At 38.8% G+C, this 20,647-nt stretch overlaps 1 protein-coding gene across 3 annotated transcripts in view; it reads left to right on the top strand.

Moving 5' to 3' along the window:
- Positions 1-733: 733 nt before the first annotated feature.
- psip1a (PC4 and SFRS1 interacting protein 1a) overlaps positions 734-20,647 on the top strand; it is a 97,400-nt gene continuing 77,486 nt past the window's right edge. For all 3 annotated transcript variants that reach the window (XM_056254268.1, XM_056254267.1, XM_056254265.1), the window contains exons 1-3: positions 734-823; positions 989-1,065; positions 13,975-14,113. In XM_056254268.1, coding sequence (XP_056110243.1) covers positions 752-823; positions 989-1,065; positions 13,975-14,113 — 288 coding nt within the window. In that variant the 5' untranslated portion in view covers positions 734-751. The remainder of the gene's footprint in view (positions 824-988; positions 1,066-13,974; positions 14,114-20,647) is intronic.

The raw sequence follows: 20,647 nt of genomic DNA, 5'->3' as shown, positions 1-20,647 counted from the left end.
ATTTATGTTGTAGCTATACCATGTAGACTGTTGTATGTTGGTGAAGCATCAAGATAATTGAGAACTCGTATATGTGAACATCGTAGTGCCATAAGACATGGGGATGTTAGTAATGCGGTAGCACAACATTTTAAAGAGAATTCACATTCTATCTGAGTTATTTTATTTTAGCATTAAAAAAGTCCATTGAGATATTGATGTAAGAGTGTATAAAGCAGTGTGTGATATAGTTGTTCTTGATGTCTGATGAAGGCATTGACAATGGTCGAAACCTTACTTGTTTTATACTAATAACGTTAATGTTCAAACTTTTTTTATTCTAGAGAGAGTGCACCTTTTTTTCAATTAAGATGAATTGACATTCTAAACATTCTCTGGGCTTCACTTTGAACTTTTGATTCTCTTTTGACTTTTGATTTGATTGAACTTTTGATCTTTTCTCTCCTTTGAAAGAGGAGAGAAAAGCCATAGACAGTTTTTTAATTTGTTGTTAGCAGTCAACAAGACACCTCCAACCTAAATCAAGGAGTTACGAGTAGGCTATAATAAACCGTTTCAGAGAGTGATATCACGTCTTCAGATAATGACTTATCAGAGAATACTAATTGAGTAATATTTTTTTAATTACTATCTATGTCACTGTGTCATGAGGAGGTTAATGTGATGAAGCCAAATGGATGAGTGGTGTCTTGATGTACAAATAATGGAATTGTTTTGATATGTCCCAAAAAAGGTGATCCATCTGTCTGACATGGCTCGGGATTTCAAACCTGGTGATTTGATTTTTGCAAAGATGAAGGGTTATCCCTACTGGCCTGCAAGGGTGAGCAAGCACAACTAAATGATCACAATTTCTATTATTATTATTATTATTATTAATTTGTTTATTATTGTCAAATGTCACTGTCTGATTAATGTTTAGTGCTTTGCCTTTAAATGGTTACGCATGCTGCAGTTTCATGCTTTACATGCCACTGTGCAATTTCAGATTGATGAGATTCCAGACGGTGCCGTCAAACTGTCAAATATAAAGTTTCCAATCTTCTTTTTTGGCACTCATGAAACGTAAGTAGAAATTTGTCAAACTTTGTGTTGATTGTTGTCAATCTTCAAATGGTCAAAATCAAAATGACAGGTTAATTAGTTAAAGACCTGGGGCTTGATGTATTTACTAGGGCTGTTTTCGACTAAGGATTTTCATAGTCGAATCTGATTCGTTAGATTTTGCCGTAGTCGACTGATAGTCGAACCTTTTTTTTTTTTTTTTTAGATAGCAGCTAGACGTTCGGTTGAATAACTGTTCGTCTGTTATAGGACAACTCGCTCTACGTTTATTTAAAATGAACAGCAAGACAACTAGAAGTGAATGTGCTTTCCATTAAATGAATCCGCTTAACAAAAAAAAAAAAACGTTGCAATGAACGTGCTTTGTTTTAAATAAATCACACACAGTAAACAAAACCTTAACAAAAAAACTTTGCAATGAACTTGCCAATTTAGCCAACTTTGCCAACTTGCCAACTGCGTGCCGGTGCGGTGAGACGTAGGCCTACATGCCTAGTGATTAATCCTTGAAGTCGTTCATCCTCGGATGCGGCGCCGCACGCGCTGTTACCAAAAAAAAAAGCCGTGCACACAGCCAAGCGAAATGGGGTCTTGCGCACCCAACGCGTCATTTTGCCGCGCGCACCTTCGCGCTCGTGCGGACGCGTCGAGTAAACAAGACTTTACTCCGTGTCAGCGCACGCTCTGATCGGTAAAGGTGCACAGACCTCTCCCGAATCATCTCCAGCAGTAGCAGCCTCTGAAGCACCACTAACTCCGCCTCCGTTTCCCTCGTAAGATGTATTTAAACATTCTCTATGATAAAAAATGTTTGTAAAAAAATATTTTAATAGCACGGTTTTGGCGGTTATATAGTTCTAATGACGGTGTTCAACTATAACCGTCGGTCTCACGGTTATATATAATAACAGTCACACCCCTATTGGTTACATAACACTTCCCTACTATTCGACTATGAGGTTCATAGTCGAATCAGACCTCTCCGAATCGAATCCTCGACTATTAGAAGTCAGCCCTAGTATTTACTTTGCGTATGCACAAAAAAGGAATTGAAATGTGCGTGTGCCATTTTCTATGCACATATGTGGATTTATATAAAATAAACTTAATCGTAAATGTGTGCACACTAGACCAGAGGGGGGCAAATTATGGCCTGCCGAACACTTTCATCTGGCCTGTGAGGGAGTTTTAAAAAACTTGAGTAATGGTTTTGGTTCAGAAGTACTAATTTGACGCAATACAAGCGAACGCCAATAAATGGCAGTATAGCACGCAGTACAGTTAGGCGGGCCTACTACTGTAGAATTAGAATGCACTCGGTAACTCGGACGTTAACCCTTTCACGCGTAAGTTTAAAATATTCAAACTGAGTTTTTTCAAGTCGACCGTTATTTTAGAACGTTCCCCCTTAATGTTTGTTTGCGTTTGAGTCCTGTCTGTTGGATTTACAACACGAAAATTCATTAGTTTTTCCTGAAAATACATTTAAGAAAGTGGCCGTTGAACTGGGAGAAGAATAGAGTAAACTTTATAGTTACTTAAACTGTGTATCTGATACACACGTCGGCAAATTATATTATATTCGAATAGATTGTTATTGCTGCTTCCATAGACATCAGTGTATATTTTACAAACTCCAAATGTATTGTTTTACTAGTGCTTATGTGTATTTAAATGTCTGAAACCTAAATTAAAGTTTATGTGTTTGAAAACGCTGAGCGGGTCCGTCTTTGGCTCAGTGCCAGCTGAACGCATAGTTTTTGAATCTGGCAGTTATGTCACGTCACTGTACATATTTTGTCCAGACTTTGACACCCTTGCAAGGAGAGGGGACCAGGCTCATTGTTTACATTAACCCTTGTGTTATGTTGCGGGTCAATTTGATTTCGTTTAGATTTTCTAGTTGTTGGAAATACTGGTTAACCTTTGTTTTTTTTCTTGATATTTTGTGACTTTTTCTCATTTATCATCATGAACATGCATGCAAAGTTTCAACATGCTAATGTGTTTTGACATATACAAACAAAATTACTATTAAGTTCCTGATGTTCCCGGGTCAATTTGACCCACATATTTTAACGCTCTAAGGCAATTGTTCCGACCCAAAATAATAACATTTCTTGATTATATACAGGTGCTGGTCAACGAATTAGAATTATTTTAAATAGTGCAATCATGAAATTCTTTGAATGCATTTTTTGTGCAGAAAGCAAATCAGGTGTTCACCGCACCTGTCCTACTCGTTAGACTAATGACAGAACTCGTTATCTGGAAAAAAAATTGCTCAGCTGAGCTTTCCAAAAGGCCCATTTAGGCCATTTAACTGTGACACTGTTGTTTTATTGAATTAGAATAATGGTGAAAGCGTTTCATTGAATTGCAATAATTTTTATTATAATTACAATCATCACTTTCTCAGTATTTTGTGGCTGCCCCTTTGGCTTGTATGACTGCCTGAAGTCTCCGCGGCATCGATTTGACCAGCTTGTCGCAAGTTTCCGCACTCACAGCTTCCCAGGCAGTGGCGATGTTCTGCTTCAGTTGGTCCAGCGTAGTAGGCTTTCTGTCGCGAATTTTCCGCTTGACGATGGCCCAAAGGCTTTCAATGACATTGAGGTCAGGCGAGTTGGCCGGCCATGCCAAAACTTCAAGCTGTTTTTTAGTGAACCAATCTTTGGTCGACTTTGCCGCATGAGCCGGTGCAAGATCCTGTTGAAATATGAAGTCTTCTTCGCCGAACTGTTCCTCAACAGTCGGAATCAGGAACGTTTCCAGAACATCTTGATATACGGCAGCATTGACAGTCTTCTTGAGGAAGCAGAGTTTCCCTACACCTCGAGCGGACATGCATCCCCAGACCATAACGCTCTGGGGAAACTTGACGGATCTTTTCACGCACTCGTGGTTGTAGGTTTCGCCACCACGACGCCAGACACGAGGACCTTGGTCACCGAAGGAGATGCAGAAGCGTGATTCGTCACTGAAGACCACTTTCTGCCAGTCTTCAGCAGTCCACTCGCCGTGTTCTTTGGCCCACTTCAGCCGTTTCACCATTTGTTTCTTGTTCAGCATCGGTTTTACTGCTGGAACGCGAGATTTGAAGCCGAGTTCGCGCAGACGACGGTAAGTGGTTGATCTGGAGACGTCAGCGCCGGTCTGCTTGTTCCACAAGTCGGTGAGCTCGGAAGTGGACTTGAACCGGTTGCTGACTGCGATCTTTCTCAGCTGCTTGTTGTCGCGAGCAGAAGTTTTTCGGACGCCGGAACAGTTGGTGCGCTTGCTGCAGTTTTTCTTGAGAGCTTTGCAGACGGAAGACTGGCTGATGCCGAGCTGCTCAGCAATTTTAGTTTGGGTCAAGCCTTGTTGGCGAAGGGCTTGAATTTGAGCCACTATTCCGGTTGAGAGGTCGCGCTGCTTACCCATGATTGATTTTACAACTTAGAAATTCTACTCAACCCTGACTTTATACTGCACAGTGAACAATCTTCACAGAAAACAAAAATTTGAGCATTTATTCTAATTCAATGAAACGCTTTCACCATTATTCTAATTCAATAAAACAACAGTGTCACAGTTAAATGGCCTAAATGGGCCTTTTGGAAAGCTCAGCTGAGCAAATTTTTTTCCAGATAACGAGTTCTGTGATTAGTCTAACGAGTAGGACAGGTGCGGTGAACACCTGATTTGCTTTCTGCACAAAAAATGCATTCAAAGAATTTCATGATTGCACTATTTAAAATAATTCTAATTCGTTGACCAGCACCTGTATATTTGTTTTTTTTTACTACCGTATGAAGCTAAAAATGAGCTTTTCCACACTTATTTCAATACAGAAAAATATTTTGTCAGCCACAAATGGTAAAAATGAGCTACCATTTATTTTTTCAAGCTACCTGAAATAATATTAAACCTTTGTTTTTTTTCTTGATATTTTGTGACTTTTTCTCATTTATCGTCATGAACATGCATGCAAAGTTTCAACATGTTTTGACATATACAAACAAAATTACTATTACGTTCGTGATGTTCGCGGGTCAATTTGACCCTCATAGGCAGCTATTCAAAAGCAACTGTACAGACAAAATAAAAACATTTATTTTATGTATGTCAGAGCACTTTAACTCCAATTCTAAAGTGCAAGTGTATCTAAAAGTGCTCTAACCCTATCCAAACACACTTGAAAAAGCTAGGCTAAATCACGGTGTTCAGAATTAATTGCAAATTACAGATGAAAATCTTTGTCAGACACGGAGAGTAAAAAAATCTCTCATTTCTATATTCAAGATATTTGAAATACCTAGCTTTTACACAAACCTTTTATGTAGGATTTTCAAAGGCAGCTTCAAGAGCCAAAAAATAAATAAAAAACATTTATTTGATCTTTGTTTTTGTTATGTTTTGTTTCTCACTCCCCTGTGAGTGAATAATGAGCTTTCCCACACTTTTGCTTAGTGTTGCACGAGACTTCAACATAGACAGCAGGAAAAGATTGACAGTAAAAGAAGTAATTAGTCGACGTGAGAGGGACAAATTAGCGGCAATCAGAGATGTGTGGGATAAATGGGTAGAAATTCTGCCTCGTTTTTACAACCCTGGACCACACATTACAGTCGATGAGCGCCTTGTACCATTCAGAGGACGCTGTCCTTTTCGCCAGTACATTCCAAAAAAGCCAGCCAGATATGGCATCAAAGTATGGACAGCCTGTGATTCCAAGACCAGCTATGCCTGGAAAATGCGGATTTACACAGGCAAGCCATCAGGTGGAGCACCTGAGAGAAACCAGGGGATGCGTGTGGTTCTACAAATGAGTGAAGGGCTGCAAGGTCACTGCATAACCTGTGACAACTTCTTTACATCGAACAACCTTGGTGTCGAGCTACTCAAGCGAAAGCTGACTTTGATTGGAACAGTTAAAAAAAACAAACCTGAGCTACCCAGAGAGATTCTAAACATGGAGGGCAGAAATGTGCATTCGTCAAAATTTGCTTTCTCTGAAACTGCAACAGTCGTTTCCTACTGCCCCAAAAGAAACAAGAAAGTCCTTGTGATGAGTACAATGCACAGAGATTCATCACTGAGTGCAAGAGAGGACCTGAAGCCAGAAATGATACTGGACTATAATTCCACGAAAGGAGGGGTTGACAATTTGGACAAAGTCACATCAGCCTACAGCTGCCAGCGCAGGACTGTCCGTTGGCCTCTGGTGGTCTTCTGCAACATCTTGGATGTGTCAGCATATAATGCCTTCGTCCTGTGGCGTGAGATCAACCAAACCTGGAATGAGGGCAAATTGAACAAACGTCGGTTGTTCCTGGAGGAGCTGGAAAAAGCTCTCATCACACCTGAGATCCAGTGACGCGCCTGCCCACCTCGATCACCAGCGGCTGCAGCTTTGGTTGAGTCAGTGCAAGCAGGTGGATCCGGAGTCAGACACACAGAAAATGGAGTGAACACAGTTGATGGGAAAAAACGGAAGAGATGTGAGGTGTGCCCATCTAAGCGCGACAGCAAAACCAGCACCAGCTCAAGTGCAAGAAATTCATATGCAGAAAGCACACACTTGCTGTGTGCTCATCATGTCAGAAGTAACTTCTTGACTTTATGAAATGAGTCTACAAAACAAAAGATGAGCCAACTAAGCAAAAGTAAACATTATTTTTATTATACAGCTAAATTTAATTGTTCAGTTATGATGTTCTAAGCATAAAATGTAAAAAAAAAAAAAAAAAAAAAAAAGGAAAACGTTAAAAAAATGTATATGCAAAAAAAGTCAGTATACTGTTTATTTTCAAATTTTGTCAAAACAGAGCGGTTTAAAAAAATGGTTACATTTTTTTTTCATAAATCATATGTTCAGATATAATTTTTTTGTAATGTTGTAAATTTTGTAAACATTTGTAAATGTCAAATGTTGATATTAAAAGTTTACAGTTTGTACCTGAATCTTTGTTGTCTTTCATAGTGTGATTTTTGAGGAATTGTATTGAATCCCTTTATGGAGTGGGTCAAATTGACCCTAATTGGTGTACACAGAAATCGAACAGTGCACAAGGGTTAACACTTTAATAACCATGTCTTGGAAAGTCAAAGACTAAGGTTCTCCGTCAGTTTTAATCAGACAGTTTTATGATGATTGATATGTACATAGTAATAGCAATTCAATTCAATTCAATTCAAATTTATTTGTATAGCGCTTTTCACAATACATATTGTTTCAAAGCAGCTTTACAGAAAGTGCATTTCAGAAATGTACATAGAAGAATATAGTTAGTTAGTCATCATGTACTAATTTAGGGCATAACATATCGCCGGCGTTGAGTCGTCTCTTCACAGGCGTCGAGTCGTCTCATCGCAGGTGTTGGGGCATCTGAAGTCTCCGTGAGAGGCTGGATACAAACTGGAGCTGACGAACGCTATTTACCTCGGGACTAGCGTCCCGAGATAACAGCAGAAAAGCAGATGGGAAATAATTAGCGTAGCTGCTGTTCATAATATTAGTGCATTCGATCTGATTCAACAATAGAAGGTAAGCATTATGTGAATGCTTGGCTAAAGAGATGCGTCTTTAATCTAGTTTTGAACTGGGAGAGCGAGTCTGAGCCACGAACAGTATCAGGAAGGCTATTCCAGAGTTTAGGAGCTAAATGTGAGAACGCCCTCCCTCCTTTAGTGGACTTAGATATCCTAGGAATGACCAGAAGCCTCGAATTTAGTGATCTTAAAGAACGCGATGGATTGTAGGGCGATAGAAGGTCCATTAAATACACAGGAGCTAAACCATTTAGGGCTTTATAGGTCAGTAGTAGTACTTTGTAATTGATACGGAACTTAATAGGTAACCAGTGCAGAGATGATAGAATCGGTGTTATATGATCATGTTTTCTTGACCTAGTAAGAACTCTAGCGGCTGCATTTTGCACTAACTGTAGCTTGTTTATTGAGGATGCAGGACAACCAGCTAATAAAGCATTACAGTAATCTAGTCTCGAGGTCATGAATGCATGAACTAACTTTTCTGCATCGGAAACAGATAGCATGTTACGTAATTTAGCAATGTTTCTAAGGTGGAAAAAGGCAGTTCTTGTAACATATGAAATGATTTTCGAAAGACAAGTTGCGGTCTAGTATAACACCCAGGTCTTTTACTGTAGTCGATAAGGTAACAGGACATCCTTCTAAATTAAAGTTGTATTGTAAGTGGTTTTTTGGGTAGTTTTTTGGACCAATAAGTAATACCTCCGTTTTATCTGGATTTAATAGCAGGAAATTACACGTCATCCAGCATTTTATATCTTTAAGACATTCTGTCAATTTAGATAAGTTAGTGTTTTCATCTGGTCGTGATGAAATATATAATTGAGTGTCATCAGCATAGCAGTGGAAATTAATTCCATGTTTTCTTATAATATTACCAAGTGGCAGCATATATATTGAGAATAGCAGAGGGCCTAACACCGATCCTTGCGGCACTCCATAGTCTACTGACGTTATCTTCGATTTTTCCCCATTTAAACAAACAAAATGGTAACGGTCCGATAAGTACGATCTGAACCAGCTTAATGCCTGTCCCTGAACACGAGTGTAGTTTTGTAGTCGATCCAAGAGTATTTTGTGATCTATAGTGTCGAACGCAGCGCTAAGATCGAGTAGAACTAGTATTGAGATACAGCCTTGGTCAGAAGCTAAAAGTAAATCAATTGTAATTTTAACTAGCGCAGTTTCTGTGCTATGATGCGGTCTGAATCCTGACTGAAATTTTTCATATATCTCATTTTCTTGCAAGAAAGAGCACAATTGAGCGGACACAATTTTTTCTAGTATTTTAGACATAAATGGAAGATTTGAAATGGGTCTGTAATTTGCTAAGTTATTTTGATCTAATTGCGGTTTCTTAATAAGAGGTTTTATAACTGCCAGCTTGAATATTTTTGGAACATGACCTAAGAATAAAGACGAGTTAATAATATTGAGAAGAGGCTCTTCCACTACAGGTAACACTTCTTTCAGTAGTTTAGTGGGTATTGGATCTAATAAACATGTTGTTGGTTTAGATGCAATGATAAGTTTATTTAGCTCTTCCTGTCCTACAGTTGTAAAGCGGTGTAGTTGTTCTTGAGGGGCGATAATTGAGGCTGAATCACAAGACACCATAGAGGATTGTACATTTACAATTGTATTTCGGATGCTTTCTATTTTCTCATTGAAGTAATTCATAAAATCATTACTACTACTACACTGTAGCGGAATATTTTGCTCTGGCGATGTCTGTTTATTTGTTAGTCTAGCCACGGTGTTAAATAAAAACCTTGGATTATTTTTGTTATTTTCTATTAGTTTGCGGAGATGCTCAGCCCTGGCTGCTTTTAGAGCCTTTTTATAACGTGACACACTGTCTTTCCACACGATTCTAAAGACCTCTAAATTAGTTTGTTTCCATTTACGCTCTAAGTTACGAGTTTCTCTCTTGATAGCATGTGTAGTACTATTGTACCATGGTGCTTTAGTTTTCTCTCTAACCTTTTTTAATCTAATTGGTGCAACAATATCTAATGTACTAGAGAAAATGGTGCTCAAACTGCTGGTCATTTCCTCTAGTTCATCTGTTTGTTTGGGTTCACTGAGCAGCTGAGATAGATCAGGTAAGCTATTTGTGAATCTATCTATAGTGGTTGGAAGGATTGTTCTGCCTGGTCTATAACGCGGCGCAACATGACAAATTTCAGCAGTACGTATTATACAAGTTACCATGTGATGATCAGTGAGATCGTCACTTTGCGGTATAATATCTATATCGGTTGGATTGGTTCCGTATGATATAATTAAATCTAGTGTATGATTTAGACGATGAGTGGGACCACTGACGTTTTGCTTGACCCCAAAGGAGTTTAATAAATCTGTAAACGCAGCCCCTAACGCATCATTTGTGTTATCTACGTGTATGTTAAAATCTCCAACAATTATTGCTTTATCAGCATTGACCAATAGATCTGAGAGAAAGTCTGCAAACTCTTTTAGGAAATCAGTGTAGGGCCCTGGCGGTCTATATACAGTAGCCAGGGCTAGAGATAATAGGGATTTCTTTCTTACATCTAAGAGCGTAACATTTAGCACAAGTACTTCAAACGAATTAAACCTGTGACCTGTTTTCTGAGTAACATTAAGAATATCTCTATAGATTGTTGCAACACCGCCGCCACGACCGATCAGACGGGGCTCATGCTTATAACAGTATCCTGGCGGAGTAGACTCATTTAGACCGAAATACTCATTTGGTTTAAGCCAGGTTTCAGTAAGGCAAAGTACATCGAAGCTATTATCTGTGACCATTTCATTTACAAAAACCGCCTTAGGTGTGAGCGATCTAATGTTTAGAAGACCTAGTTTTAGAAATTGTTTTTGTTCACTGATATTTAGATTTTCTGGTTTAATTACAATAAGATTTTTCCTAGATCCTACACTAGATTTATTGTTTGGCCTCACTAGACGAGGAATAGACACAGTTTCTATATAATGTTCTACACTACTTATATCAATTAAGTTGGGACAGCAAAGACTGTGAATTGGACTTTGACTTACTAGTCAGATGGTGTGCAACGTCTTGGAGATGTTGTCCGACAGAACAGCCGCTCCGATTCTGCTGGGGTGCAGGCAGTGGTGGAATGTAACGAAGTACAAATACTTCGTTACTTTACTTAAGTACATTTTTCACGTATCTGTACTTTACTTAAGTAGAATCAATAGTGCATACTTTTTACTTTTACTTCGTTACATTTTGCAGCAATTATTATACTTTCTACTCCACTACATTTCTACAACGTTCTGTTACATTTTCGTTAAATTTTCTGATCAGTTTTTCCCTGCCAAAACATCATCCTGTCCGTCCGTTCATCGCACGTTTCTGTCTCACCAGTAAAGTTTGATTGCCATAGATATATCAACCCGATCACACTAAATGCGTCTCTATAGCACGCAGTGTGTTTATCGTGCAATTTATACGCGAAAATTAGTTTTTACATGCATAGGAAACGCATTGGTAGGTTTAGAAGTGATGTGGGGTGCGCGTGTATTATACGTTTGGTTAGGATTAGTATGGTAAGCCAAGAGGTTCACAATTACGCCATAAATGAATCGTGTTTACAGCCAAACGCCGTCATATACGGCGTTTTAACATAATATGTGTGTTTATATATATATATATTTATATATATATATATATATATATATATATACCGTATATAGTAAGGGTATATAGTAAGCTTGATGTGTATATTGCCTAATTGCAAGCTTGTTCAGAAATGGTGACAAAAACTTAAAATATAACTGCTTTTCCCTCATATTGAACATCATTATATTAGTATTAGGTTGAATGAGTTAGAATGAACTGTTTTTATTAATCATTAGAATATAGACATTAAGAGAATAAATCCTCCGTCTGCCGCAGCCTGATCTCGTTCGTTCCCGCATGGAGGACAACGGCTCCGACGCGCTCGTCACCGTTCAGGATCTCGGGAACCTGTGCGGCGACATCAAGAACACGAGCACCAGGAAAGCAGTGAGTGCGCACCTTACCCTTACCTGAGGTAGCGCGGACATGACGGACCATGGAAGTGCCGATGACCACGGCGTCGTCGCGTTCCGACTCGCGAAGAGGGGAGAAGCGGTTCCGAGTGGAGATCTCGAAGACCGGGAGGGGCGGAGAGGTTCTTGCTCTGGTCCTGGCTCGTGTCTTCCGCTGTGGGATCACCCAGGGTCCATGGTGCTGTGTCGGTGCCGGAGTGAATGAAGCCAGAGATGATCGCGTCCTCCTGGGCAGAGAAACGCACGGAGTAGAGGAAGTCGGAGTCAAAAAGTTACTAACCACTGACTTGTGAGCATCGGCACGTGACGTTTCAAGCGCTGATCGCCGATCCCGCAGCTCGGCTTGCCTCTCCAGCAGACCACGGATCTGTTTCTCCACCGATTCCAGTTCCAATCGTACCGACATCAGCTCGAATGTGTCCTCACCTGCACTCAGAGGTAACGTTAGACACACATCCGATAGGTTCGCCATTATAACAGATGAACAGTAAATTAGTAGTGATACTACCAATATCACTACTAATTTAGGACTGGAATGCTGGATATAACCTGTATCCTTTCAGTGAAACGGGTGTAAAATCAGACGCTCGATAGGCGCGAGCCCACGCGTGAAATGCTAGCGGGCTAAAGGCTAGTAGCCGAGATTCGCAAAGTTGGATCTAAGTAGCGATATCAAAGCAATCCGATTGTTTTTTATAGGGAATAGTATCGAGGATAGGTTCACACGATATAAAAATAGAAAGTGCTTGTTAATAAATGAGTGGTAAAGAAGAAAATCAAGGATTAATGAATCAATTCGACGGAGCTCTAAACACAAACAAACACCGCCCACTGCAGTGCACATGAGATTATATCTGTTGTAAATTTGACTCAATAATAGATATTAAATGACAAGTTCGGTATTTTACACTTAAAGCCCTGTTTTAAGATCGTTTCTGATGAAATAGAACGGTTAAGATTAAAATTTGGACACATGCTGCTGTCCCGAGAATTTTCGGTTTCTGTGGTTGCGCCCATGGAACAATCCTTCATAAAACGCATTAAACTTTAGTTTACAAAGACGTGAAACTCACCGAGTGGTCAGGGGTGTTCACTGATATGCTCACACAAAAATCGCTGCAAAAGATGCAACCACAGAAACCGAAAATTCTCGGGTCAGCAGCATGTGTCCAAATTTTAATCTTAACCGTTCTATTTCATCAGAAACGATCTTAAAACAGGGCTTTAAGTGTAAAATACCGAACTTGTCCTTTAAATAAGAATTGTTGTTTAATGTGACAAATATTTCTGTCAGATAATATATTTTCCATGCATACCTCCAGTGTAAATAAAAGTTCTTTTATCATGGATTTAGTATGCGGCCCTTCACCTCTTTGCCCACCTCTGCTCTACATGGTGCGTATGCACTCTTTTACTGAAGTGAGGGAAGTAATGAAGTAAACAGAATAATTGTAACTGTTTTCCATTTGATATTCACATTGATTAAATGTTCCAGTCTCATTAATGGAGTTAAGCACTCAAATTACATAGTCATAATCCAGAAGAAAATTTTATTATATGAACAAATTATATGAATTTAGATATATTTACATATGAATATAGAAATATTGTAGTGTATGCGCTGCTTTTGAACACTTTTCCTGTGGTGTGCTACGTTTTAATGTTTTAATGATAGTGAAGAGTGCTAGGTCATGATAATTCCTCTTTAAACTAAATTTCAGAACATCTGAGAAAATAGTTCTCGTGAGAACAATGATCAGTGATGCACACTTTTGTTCGGTGGTGCAACGGTCTATTGGCTGGTTTGAAAAGGGCCGATGACAATAATGTACAACCTCTGCTGTACAGAGGTGTGCTGTTGACGTCGTGTGCAGGCAGACAGTATCCTAGTGATAACTACTCCTGTGATCTTCCCAGCATTATGAAAAATACAATTGTATTTAAAGGATAGAATTTGAAGGAAACTGTAAGATTTGCATGTTTTTTTTTTATGTTTTGTCAGTGATGCGCAGTCAGACAATTGTATTTACACTGCAAAAAACAAGGCCTATATGTTTCCATTAAAAATATCCTGTATCTCAATCCTGTAGCACAATCTTCTGCTGACTGGGTTTTATAAAGGGAATTTTGCACAGTTTCTGGTGTACGTATGGTTTTACAGATCTGAAAACTCTTGTGCGTACACACAATCTAGCTTTTGTGCGTAGGCACACTTTTAGGATAAAATCTATGTAAAGTTTTATACATGAGGCCCCAGATCCTGTAGTTAAGTTATGGATAATTAAATGTCATAGTTATGTATTATGTGCTTTCTGTTTAATGTTTCAGAGCATTCTTGGGTCCCAAAGACATCTTCCCCTATTTGACTAACAAAGACAAATATGGCAAACCAAACAAAAGGAAGGGCTTCAATGAAGGCTTGTGGGAGATTGAAAACAACCCTAAAGTGGAGCTTAACGGACATAAGGTGCTGTTGTCTTGCCTTTTGAGATGGAAAAAATTAGATGGTTTAGGCTTTGTGGGAGGTTTTGATATTGTTTTGATATGGAAGTACAACAATGCCAAATGTTTTTGAAACACAAAAGCTTGTTGAATTACACTACTTGGAAAAAAATATGCATTACATTAACCGTGCTTGCATTTTAATGCATTGTATTTTTAGGGCTTGCATTTTTATGGGCTGAAATTCAACATGGTTGTATATTTAAGCTGTGAATATTTCAATTCAAAAAATTTCTCACACATTTTCATTATTAAAAATTCAATAATCTATATTCACCTTTCAGATTTCACTTCCAAAATGTTTAAAAGAACAACCTATAATATTCAACAGGCAATTTTCGGTCCATTTTTATTTCACTTTACAAATTTGCTTCCACAAATTCAGTGATTCAAAGTCGACGGAAAATTCAGCATTTCACATCTGGGAACTGCAGGAATAGCAGTAGATTACCGATTCATAATCTTATGCCCCATTTGCACGAAGGGAAGATGCAGATATTTCCCTGCGGTTTGGCCTCTCATTTAGCCTACACGAAAACCCCGTTTTTATCACCGAAAACGATTATTTCTAAAAACTCTGGCCAAAGTGGAGATTTCTGATAACACCGGTTGTGTGTTGCCGTGTCAACTGGGAGAAACAGGGTTTTAGGTTCTCAAACGTCACATTATGCGCCAGAAAATGCTTTAAAAAGAATGGCTTTTAGATTGTTTGGATTTATTTACAACACAACATATTCCAAAGATACACAACAAAGGACAAAAAAGCAGATTAGTAAACACACTGATCTAAAGACAGAGGCTTGAACAGTCACACACACCTTTGTGCCATTCCTGAAACATAGTACATACCTGTCATTTCCAAGGTGTTTGATTTTTCATTTTACCATGTTCATGTACAGAGTCTCCTGTGAATGTTGAAGTCAGCAGGACTCAGTGGGGCATCTAAACACCTGTGAACATGCTGATATCAAGAGAAACTATATGGCTGCACGACTTTGGGCATACATTGTAGATTTTTCTGGTTAAAATTGCGATTTAATTTGATATATATATATATATATATATATATATATATATATATATATTACACACACACACACACACACACACACACAGTGCTTAGAATACGTGAACACACCTATGCTAATGTTGGCTAAAAAGAGGAATAAAAAAATCATCTTAATGCCTTAATTCAAAAAATGAGGAAAACTCCAACCTTTAGGGACACCAATTTTCTTTGTGAATGAATAATGTATTGCAAATAAATCAATGTTCTTCCTTAAAATACAGGATGCATATGTCTGGACATCCCTATGTTAAATTCCCATAGAGGCAGGCAGATTTTTATCTTTAAAGGCCAGTTATTTCATGGATCCAGGATACTATGCATCCTGATAAAGTTATCTTGGCATTTAGAATTAAAATAGCCCCACATCATCACATACCCTTCACCATATAGACATGGTTTTATTTCAGTTATAGCTGAAACCTAATAAAGATATAGATAACTTAATAGCTGGTTTGATTTGCATTGAGAGATGACCTTATGGAAAGTACCCCATTCCAATCTCTAGGTATGGTGAAGGGTATGTGATGATGTGGGGCGATTTTCATTCCAAATAATAATAACAATAGCCTATAGCATGCGGCCTATAAATCGTTAAAAAGGAACACTTCAGTACACTAGAGAAAAATATATGGATATGTTACTTCAAATGTTTCCATTCGTTACACACACAGTATTTAACAGTAAACATGGTTCTAAACATTATAATATTCACCATATTAGAGTAAAAACTGATACTAGCCTAACATCATGCTGTGTTTTATTATCAAACATAAAAACATCCTCGTGTCGTACATGTATATACATTTCTTGCCTGTCTAGGCTATAGTTCATATTTCAACATGTTTCCGTCGATTTCATAAATTTTAGTCTAGCAACAGTTCAACTGGAATGTTAAGTTTATGCAACAATAACACTAACTAATATAATTCATAATACATTTCTTACCTTACATTTTTGGTCTTCAAATCACGTTCTTCTTCTTCTGAGGTAAATCCAATGTAAGCTCACTGCGTGTCTTCCAAACTCGACGAAAAGCAGAGGACTGAAGTTTGGTGCTTTTGTTTTTTAGGTAATGAGCGCGTTCGCATTCCTTCGTGGAGATTTGCATATCAATCTCTTTTGCGCGCGTGGGTGTGGTCAAATTAAAAATAATGAGCAAGCGTTTGAGAAACTGGACATCTTGTTAGTTTTATACAAATAACTTAAAGGTGCATTGCGCAAGTCTCTGAGTTTTTGCAGAACTATGCCCCCTCTGGCGACAAGCGAAACTGCAACCAGAGGTGTGCACGCTCATGGACCACACGCACGCTTGCACGAGCTGTTCATAACCAAAGGAGCATCAGCCGCACAAATCTTTTGTTTACAGTCATAATGTCTTCAGAGGTAATAAAGTTATAAATCTGCAAGTCATTTTAAATATATGAAAGGAAAGGCATTTGAGTAAATTACACACTTATGTGTGAGGGGAAAACGGGGGTAGTAGAAAACTTCGGTTTACTGTATCTATCTCCATGTTGAACTGTTTTATGTGTTTACTGTATCCACTTATGATTGTATTATTATGGAAACACGTTCATGAACAATATAAGTTATTACTTTGTAAAAGCCAACTGAGGATCCCGTTTGAGCCCTAGAGCAGACCGGAGATCTCTCCATTTGTTGAAAGCCTTCCCGATGTTGACTCTCGTCTTATTCTGACGCCTGTCTGACTCCAATTTGGCCCTTTTGGTGACACTAGACAAAAGTTTTCTTTTCTTTGTCTTACGTGGAGTTTGCTTTGGGGTTTGGAATGAACTACAAGCCGGTCTCTTAGAATCCATCTTCTACTTTTGTCGAAAGTTTACTAAAGTTTTGTCGCTCGAGTTGTCTTCGCTTATACGGAGAATGGCGGCGAATACACAAACCTGCCAGACATAGCCAGGTGAGCGTGAACGCACATGACGTCACGCCCAGTCTCAAATTCCGTCCCGCCCAGTCTCAAATTCCGTCCCGAATCCCTCTTATTTATTTTACTGTGCAGGATTATAGAGGCAATTGCAGTGATCAGAGAAGGGCTCATTCAGCCCATCAGGCAATTGTTTAAGCATGTATGGGTTAGAAAAACGGGTATTTTTGACATGAAATGTTGCGCAATGCGCCTTTAAACAGAGAAAATTTGTTTTCATTTTGAATCAGATCATTTAAAAGTACACACTTAAATGATCATAAAGATATATATCTCATGCCTGGGTTAATAGTATTCGCTGAGTTTTGTTTGTTTATAGACGTGCTCAAGAAAAAAAAGTTCACAGAGAAGGAGAGGCAGAAAGCACACCCTGTTTATTTTCTTTATTTTACAAAAGCACAATGTTTTGTTTCGATTGTAAGTGGACGCATAAAAAAATAGACATTTAACAGTTTATTTTTTCATATTTCTTAAGCCTTGTTAGATTTTGCTGTATTTGGCCGAGCAGTGGTTTGGGTGGCTCGCCAATGTATTAGATTTCTCCAATACATAAAATAAGTAAGCTTGACCAGAGTTCTTGTGGGGAGAAGAAGTTATTGAAGGTTTGTAGTGTAGCAGTCCTTCAGCAGCGATGTTAGCATGTCGCCCTTCAATAATCTTAACCCAAAGTTCTGTCTGTGAGACAGAACTTTATGCATGAAGACATAGCCTATGGGCTACAAACAATAGAAACCTGTTAGGACCTCCCACAGGAGATCGATCTAACTTGCTAATCCACTCTGAGCAATGCTGATTCTTTTTATTCATTCACACCAATCAGTTTCTATGGGCCATACATCTGTATGGGCCATTTGGGACACACCTTTGCAGACACAGACAGAGTGGATTACATCTGATACACAGTCACAATGTAAATTAATCTGATAACTGAAAATACAAAATCTATCAATTCCTCCTTTGATCATATTTGATCACATAAAAAAAACAAAGAACATAAAACAAATAGATATCATGTACACATGCTGTATACAGGTTCCTTCTTAAAATTACAGTATAAGAGTTCATGGTGAAACTTTGCATACTCTTGAATGCTTGAATCCTCTGGAAGCTTTTATTTTGGAATTGTGATCTTTTGGAAATGGCAGATAGTGTTGTGTTCTGTGCATATTCATGAGTTTTCATCTAGCTGGCCAGTGCAGTCTGAACGTTGGATGTTTTTGCTCATCCTCTGGAACGCTGGAACACCTGCAATCACACAAAAGAGAAACGGGGAACGTACCTTTGCCAAGGAAAATATTTTAAACACATAGTTCATTACTGCCTGAAAAACTGTCCTATTTAATATTGGCAGGACACTACTGTGTTCATCAGTGGCTGTAGGTTTATGTCTTCGTCCTCAGGCGACAAGCTAGAGCCTAAAAACCCTAGTCCCGCCATATCTGGACTCTGATAAACACTACTGCCGTCTATCCCTCGTCTCTAGGCAGATGTTTCAAATCCCAATGGCTCACGTCGGTCCACTCATCTTTTCTCTGCACCTTAACTGCTTCATGAGATCCTGAAGGCTTTCCCTCCTGGATTCTAATGGTGAAAATTGATTATTGGCATTGTGTTCTACCAGGCTGAGTCTTTCATCAGTTTGGGCAAGGCTGTCAGATGTTAGATTTTCATTGGACATGGGCCGGCCGGTGACATGTTCAAAAGGGCATAGTCCAATTTCCTAATTTCCTTGTGGTCATCCTTACTGCATTGCTGGTCATTATGCAGTTTTGTTTTAGCTTCCATCACTGATGGCATTTGCTTTCTGGATGCTTCATCTTGAATCAGTTTACATGGCAAAACTTGCTGAAGTTGTCTTAATGCCGCTGTATGTGCACCTCTCTCCTTTACGGCTTGTATAGCAGCACCTTCTACTAGGACATCATCTTTGGCTTCAGTTGTTGAGACTTCTGTGTATGCTTTTTCCTTTGGGTGTCTTCATTTGTCATTTTTGCATACACATGGAGTCCATCAGTTGTTGGATCAGATGTCACTAGTTGGTGCTGCAGAGAGAGGCTCTTCATTGTCCCTTAAGTTCACATTAACAATCATCACACCATCTACTGGATGTAAATTGTAGATTTTCTGTAAGCGTTGAAGAAATTGCCATACTTTTCGTGGTTGTTTGTACACATCTGGTAACTCCTTAGACCACTTGTCTACTTGCTCTGGTGAAGCTGGCTGGTATGTCTTACAGGGAACATATTTCTTAATAGTTTTTTTTACGATGCGGGTTCGTCTTTCGCCTTCCTCCTCATACTCCTGCTCATTGTCAACTTCAATTTCAGTCCTTCTGTTCTTGACAATTACAGGAGCGAGTCTAACCTTTTTGTTCTTCTTGGTGACATGAGCATGTGTCTCAGGTTCAACATCACTGTCATCAGGGCTCCCAGTCGAGCTGCTGTCACTTTCTCCTAGCAGATAATGACGTTGTTGATCCTCAATCTTCTTGAGGTCTTTAAATGGGTAGAGTGACTCTTTCTCTATCTTGCTGCTAGATTTTATGGGAGTTTTCGGTCCAGAACAGTCTTTTGATTCCAGTTGTGTGGAAAGCAACTTTAACAGCTTGTCATTATCATTTAAGAGTCTTTCTTTGTCTTTCTTTTCATTTTGCAATTGTTCAGCCAGTGCTCGAACCTTTGCTTTCTCTGCTTTGTACTCACGTTGTGATTTGTCAGTCTCACACTTCTGCTGTAGAATGTTTTACCAAAATCACAGACAAGCCATCTCTGTTGGTGTTTGTCCTTAAGCGCTGCATCTTTCCATTGGCCTTTTTAATGTCCGGCAAGGCCCATAGTAGGCTCTCTGAGTGCTTGATGCCGTACTTCTGGCACATGTCATCATGGCAGAGCCTCAGTCCCAGCCTTTTGCCCAAATATGCATTCAGATTGTCCATCATCTGATCAATGGCAACATTTGGAGGTTCTGCAGGGCCATTTTTTAGTGCAGACTCAGCCATGGCAAGTACAGGCGAAGTCCCCTCTGAGGTGTGGAAACAAAACAAAAAGTGTTAGAGCCGTTAAAGGTGCTTATTTAAATTCTCAACAGTCTTTAGACTGACCATTTCAGTTACACAGACAAATCATTAGTTTACTTACTCAGCTTAGTTTTCAATACTACATTCAAAACAAAAATTCACTTTCAGACTAAGTTTCCTTGTTTCATTTCTGAAAAAACTCCTGATTGATAAGACTTGTTCAGTTCTTTCTGAGTCCTAACCTGAATTGGTTTAAATTTGTCCCTTAGACATTAGACTTTCAATCTTTCTGCATCTTTCATCAGAAGGCAAATAAACTTCTAGTTTCTAACACAATTAGAATATTTAATTCAAAACCAAAATATTGGTTACTGAATTAGCACCCAGTCAAGAATTACCCATTCTTGCAGCAACATCAGTCCCAAACATTTTAATCTTATATTGGCTACTGAATTAGCACCCAGTCAAG

The sequence above is a fragment of the Rhinichthys klamathensis genome, unplaced genomic scaffold (genome assembly GCF_029890125.1).
Source record: "Rhinichthys klamathensis goyatoka isolate OS25496 unplaced genomic scaffold, OSU_Roscu_1.1 h1tg000111l_1, whole genome shotgun sequence".
NCBI classification, from domain to species: domain Eukaryota; kingdom Metazoa; phylum Chordata; class Actinopteri; order Cypriniformes; family Leuciscidae; genus Rhinichthys; species Rhinichthys klamathensis.
The sequence above is the reverse complement of the archived record's forward strand: the minus strand, read 5'-3'. Positions and strand labels throughout refer to the sequence as shown.